Source organism: Prunus persica, chromosome G7 (assembly GCF_000346465.2).
Source record: "Prunus persica cultivar Lovell chromosome G7, Prunus_persica_NCBIv2, whole genome shotgun sequence".
Taxonomy (NCBI): domain Eukaryota; kingdom Viridiplantae; phylum Streptophyta; class Magnoliopsida; order Rosales; family Rosaceae; genus Prunus; species Prunus persica.
The window spans coordinates 33868-39701 of record NC_034015.1 but is presented as its reverse complement, the minus strand read 5'-3'; the positions used below and the strand labels follow the sequence as shown (position 1 = coordinate 39701).

The following is a 5834-nucleotide window of genomic DNA, read 5'->3' as shown; positions in this document are numbered from 1 at the left end:
TTGATAAGAAGAAGAACAACAGTAATAATATTGATAATAACAATAGTAATAACAATCATAATCATAATCATGAAAGACATTGCTAACAGTTACCACTGATCCCATCTATTTATAAAGTCATTCCACATTTCTGCTGCAATTGACTCTCTCAATGAAAAAGCAACATGTTCTTGTAACGAAGCAACCAATTCCATGTCAGGATTTTCATCAAGATCAGGCAATTCATCCATTGTTATCTTTTCTGTATCGAAAAACAGCCAATCCTTTTCTGACATACGCCGGATGTAATTGTGTAGAACACATGCAGCTATAACTATATCTCTTTGAATATGAACAGCATACTGAGGAGCAAGTTTGAGAATAGGAAACCTAGTCTTCAACAAAGAAAAAGACCTCTGGATGACATTGCTAAGAGATGAGTGCCTGTGATTAAATAGCTCCCTTGCATTTCTAGGTAACTGATTAGCACCTCTATAACCATGAACATGATACCTTACCCCTTGAAATGGAGCAATAAATCCTTTCATATTTGCATATCCTGAGTCAACAAGGTAATATTTCCCTGCAAGAAAATCAGTGATAAATGTAAGTTGATATTTTCCTGCAAGCTAAACTCATTGAAAAACATAAGTTGTGGATGGCATTACACGTGGTGTATATAAGATTAAATAATGTATACAAGCAGCATGTTTCAGATATAAAATATCTGAGGCAAACCTTCAGGAATACAAGGAAAATTCTGATGTGGATCATCAAGGACTGCCTTCAATACACGTGAACCTGCTGCTGATCCTTCCCAACCAGGATAAATGAATATAAACTGGAGGTCAAACGTGCAAGCTGCCAACACATTTTGTGAAAGAACACCTTTCTTGTTTCGAAAACGGGATTGATCTTTGGCTGGGACATGGGCTGGAATGTGCATTCCACCAATGACTCCTACACAATCCTAAAAACAGATAGTAACATTATTGTTATAAGATAGTAACTAAAAGTGAATGGCAAAAGAACAAATCAAATGAGAAAAGCATGACATTACACACCTGGAAATATGGATAAAATCTAATATTCCCAAGGATGTTTGGAGGGGTGGTGGGGGTTGGTGTTTGTAAGAATTCACGAGAGAGTGACTTGACTGCCTTCAACACATTATTGAAATGACGGCTGATGGTTTCACCTGAATGATGAAACCGCTCTTGGATTACTCTGTTACGTTCATTATGGCCAATAATATTCAAAAAAATTCCCAGCTGCTCCTCTATCATAACACCAGCAGTATCACGTAACATGCCTCTCTGCCGAAGAATGTCACATAACTTGTGAAAAACATTTTTATCCATCCGAAACATTTCCTGGAACACATCATCATGACCATTGAGAACTTCGGTCATAAATCCACTTTCTTTACTAGGTGACAGACTACGACAAGTTTGCTTGGTAATACTGTTATAATAGTAGTAGCCAGCCGCTGCCGCAGTTAGTTCCATCTCATCCAATTCTAAGTCAAAATCATCCATGCCAGCTGTTGTATCTGTAAAATCAAATTTAAGATACCACACAAGACAACCACTTGAGTGGCATAAATGGCCTTAAAAAAACAGAAAACCATTAAATGAAACAAAATCCACTACAAATCTTGCAATTTCAAGCCAAAAATTATAATAGTATGCAAATTAGAATGTCATATTATTAGTTACAAATGTTAACTGTTTGGAGTGAACTCGATACAAACCAAAAAAATCTTTGGCACCTTAACTACACAACAAAAGGAAAAGGGAAACGATAAGACTGCTCATACTATTCAATTAGAGGAAGCACTAAACTTGCGCTGCAACCACGGTAACCGTTTCTCACTCTTAAGAGAAATGAAAGTTTCTCTCGCATTAGGGTTTTCAAACAAGTCCAATGCAGAAAAGTAGATCTGCTGATCAATGCCTGGCATATCATCCAGTACCTTTATGCATTTGCTTATGGAAAACCCTTCCTCGCTCTTCATGATTGCCGCTGCCCTCATTTTTGAAGCTGCAGCTATTTCAAGCATAGCATCCACTATAGCATCGCCAGTAGCCTTGCGACTTCTCTTCCGACGACCGGAACTTGATGGTACCCCAGAATGATGCTTGTTTCCATCTAGCATGTTTGCATCATCTCCAGAGCCCGAAGAAGCGTCCTCATCCATGAAATTCATTTGTGCACTAGGATCAATAGAGATGCTTCAACACTCAATTCATATCAACTACTGATAAGTTCTGATTCGAAATTTATTGTTTCCCAAATGACAATGAAGTCCACAATCATTCCAATTCTCTACTAATTTTTTTTTCCTAGTCTAGAGATTAAAGCAGTGAAAACAAACAGATCTGAAATACAGCCATCATAGGGAATAGAAAGGAGAAGAAAGGTCCACCCATCATCATCATTATTCTTATTTATGACAGTATCATATATCATTTGACGAATGATAAAACTACAAATCATTGAGAGGTGAAAAAAAAAAAAATTCCTTCAACTCCAAATGAGTAACAATTTAAGTTAGAACTATCGACCAGAGACATCACCATTTCTGCACAGTCAAATTCACTATTTTTAGACAGCCAAATTATCAAAACATTTATTTTTTGATAAAATTTTTTGAATGTTTATTTTTTATTATAATGAATAACCAGGGCATATACAATATTAAATACTTTTTATTTTTTATTTTTCCATATTTATATCAATTTCCACTTGAGTTTTCTTGGGCCCACTCGGAAAGGAAGGATTTCAAATCTAGGGAAGTAATATTATGTAGTTAAGACTTCTTTATTGAACTATCACTAACATCCAGCGAAGCATATCATACCAAAAAAATCTATACACATGTTCTTTTACTTTACCTGTTCTACAATCTTCAATAACGTATCGAGACTCCACCAATATTCCTTCTTATATCATAACCAATTCCCTAACCATAGCTAGCTATTGAATTTAATGATATATATGAACCTGCATGCAGAAATAAAAAGTGAAGAAAATTCAGCTGAATAAAAGTAGCAAACATACCTTACCCTTAAATTTATAGGTCATACAATGCATTCCCATCTTCTCAAGCAAACACAAAAATGGTAAAATAGCTTATGATCAATGCCACTCAAAACTCTTGGATTTCATATAACCATTTCTCATATTCCAAACAAATAAAGTTATTCAGGAAATAAACACCATATTAGTGGGCACTATTGTCCATATGTTAACAAAAACAATGGGTTCGATTTGCCTAATCCCACAAAGTCCTTCCAAGTTAGGTCCACTGAATCAAAGCAAACATGAAAGTGTTTTGTTTCAGGTTCATAAAGTAATTAAGATTTGTGAGGGCAAAAATACAGATATGTTTTGGAAAGATTTGGTGTTCCATAAATGGTGGTTGAATATATTGAAAGCACAACCCATTTTAAAATTCTATTTACATAAAGTGTTGATACTCCTGTCAAGTGGTTCTTGATTTTAAGCTGATGCAAATGCAAATGCAAAGCTGACTGACTAGAGATTTTCTATGGGCCAAAAAAACAAAGAATTAAAAACAAAAGATAAAGTGGTCCTGCACACTCAGATAATGGAAGGAACAGAGTTGGAAAGAAATACATAAAAAGCCCATGGTGTGCAGAATAAAGGTAAATAAATACTGCAGCAATTTTTGAAGCTTCAACATCAAGATATTACTTAAACTGATAACACACACCTAAACATTCTATAGTGTCAACTACAACATTTCCAAGCCCCAAAAGAACAAAAAAATTATGTATATAACAGGGTGGGTATCTTTCCCTTTGAAACTCAGCAGCAACAAACTACAATGTAAATAATATTACAAACAACAATAAAACAAATTAATAAGTGTAAATTCACCCTTATCCCCATATTACCTCCAAATTCTTTTTTCTGGTGGTAAATGAATTATTAGTGAGGCTAGAAGAATAAGATAACAAATAGAAATAAAGGCAATCTAAGTGCTCCACATCCATGTGATGTGATGATATCCGATAAAATAACAAATCATATTCACAATTCACATCCATGTCATGATATTCAGCTGTAAGATATAAATTGGATGTGCTATTGACATTAGATGTGCTTGCGTTTTTTTAATATATATATTTTTAGCAGAATTTTGTATGTTTAAACTACAAAACCGATTTACCTCCTCTAGGAAAAAAATGTCAAGCCCGCAACCAAAACCTTACCCGTTAACCAAAAGCAAAACTACAAAATTGTTTCCAGATCAAATACACGGGGGGAGCAGCAATGTTTTAGATATTCTTTGCAAAGAAGTGAAGTACACCACAAACAACAAAAAATTAACCATCGTGGAAAAATTAAACATAAAACAACAAATCGTATTCACAATTCATATAATTAGAAGAAAGTCTTATTTCCAACAAAAACCCAGAAATTTTTTCCCAAAACGTACCCCAATTTCTATTTAAATCCAAAATATTTACAACAAAGATAATGAGGACTTACAATTCAATACCCAAATAGCTTAAAACTAAATAAAATTAGGGACATATTATTTTGATTTGTTAGAAATCCTATACCATAATCCTAAGAGAAGATGAGTTGTTACCTGTCTTGAGAGTGGTGGCTAATCTGCTATTGAATGGAGAAAGGGATTCTTGGAGAGAGATAGGCGAACTAGTGAGAAAGAGCCACAGTGCGAGATAGCTAGAGCTAGAGCGAGAGAGAAGAATCAGAGTGAGAGTGAAGGAGAGTCAGAGAGAGAGAGAGACAGAGGCTTACGAGGTATGTTTCAAAAAAAGAAAAAAGAGAGATTCACTATTATACCCAATATGGGGGCCAAAATTATAAAAATACCTTATATAAAATGGACTTTAGAAACACACCCAAAGCCCATTTACAACATAACAAAAAAGCTTTTAACTTCTTATAAATTATAAAACTGCCATCAATTTCTTAAAACAAGCCCAACCCCAAAATCTCATAAAAATACCCAAAGCACTCAATAGGGCATCAAAGTAATTTAATAATTAATATTAAATTCAATAAGGCCAGCTATCATTTTTTGGGTTTTTTTTGGGTTTGTTTATAGGAATTCAATTGTGTAGGGTTTATTTATAATATTAGTGTTAAAAATGGGTATATCACTAAATATCTCAAGAAAAAAAGGCCTACGAGGTAAAAAAAAGTTGCAAAATTGTCTAAAGGGGACCTTTTGGAAATGCCATTTCATTTGGGTAAACTATCTCAATTCCAGTTTTGAGAAAATGAATATTTCGGTAAACCATCTCATTTCATGCGGGTAAAGTGGGTAGCCTGAGGTTTGATGGGCAAAGTTTGGTCCGATCCAATGATTAGTGTGCTTGGCTCGGCCTATTCCAATGTTGAGTAGAGCTTGGACTTGGATATTAAAACCTCCAGTCCGCCCTTGGCCCGGTCCAATTGACTCCATTTAAATTCGGCGCTAAAAAGCCCATTTAAAGCTGATCCGGCCCATTTATTAAAAAAAAAAAAAAATAATACTCTACTGTAGCCTTTTAAGCAAAAAAGGTCAATAACCCTCCATTCCCAATTTCTGACCAAAAAACATTTCCATGCATGTCATTGTTTCCAAGTTCCAACAACTATAAAAAGGTGATGTTTTGTTCCAACAGGTGTAACATTCCGACTTAATTTTAATTATTCATTTAAATTATTTAATTTATTTAATTATGAGATTATAATTTTGTTTTTAGAGATAGGGTTATTTTGGCCACTTTTTAATATGGAACCATTTTGATGACATGAATGGTACTATTGCATAGATCGCGTCGATACGAGTTCGTAGACATGTAGTAGGC

At 34.5% G+C, this 5834-nt stretch overlaps 1 protein-coding gene across 2 annotated transcripts; it reads right to left on the bottom strand.

Moving 5' to 3' along the window:
- On the bottom strand, window positions 1–4763 carry LOC18770031. 2 transcript variants are annotated; one of them, XM_020569283.1, is made up of 6 exons: window positions 4604–4763; window positions 2877–2985; window positions 1955–2195; window positions 1044–1531; window positions 718–949; window positions 1–562 (listed from the first exon to the last, which is right to left on the bottom strand). In XM_020569283.1, exons 3-6 carry the CDS (start codon window positions 1962–1964, stop codon window positions 90–92), a joined length of 1203 nt encoding a protein of 400 aa, XP_020424872.1. In that variant the 5' UTR covers window positions 1965–2195; window positions 2877–2985; window positions 4604–4763; the 3' UTR covers window positions 1–89. The 2 variants fall into 2 exon arrangements, with proteins under 2 accessions (XP_020424872.1, XP_020424873.1); XM_020569284.1 differs by lacking the exon at window positions 1955–2195.

Coding starts and splice junctions, on each gene's coding strand:
- LOC18770031 (XM_020569283.1), bottom strand. Junction 950..1,043: donor GATTTTATCCATATTTCCAG/GTGTGTAATGTC, acceptor ATCTGTTTTTAG/GATTGTGTAGGAGTCATTGG. Junction 563..717: donor TTTTCCTTGTATTCCTGAAG/GTTTGCCTCAGA, acceptor ATTTTCTTGCAG/GGAAATATTACCTTGTTGAC.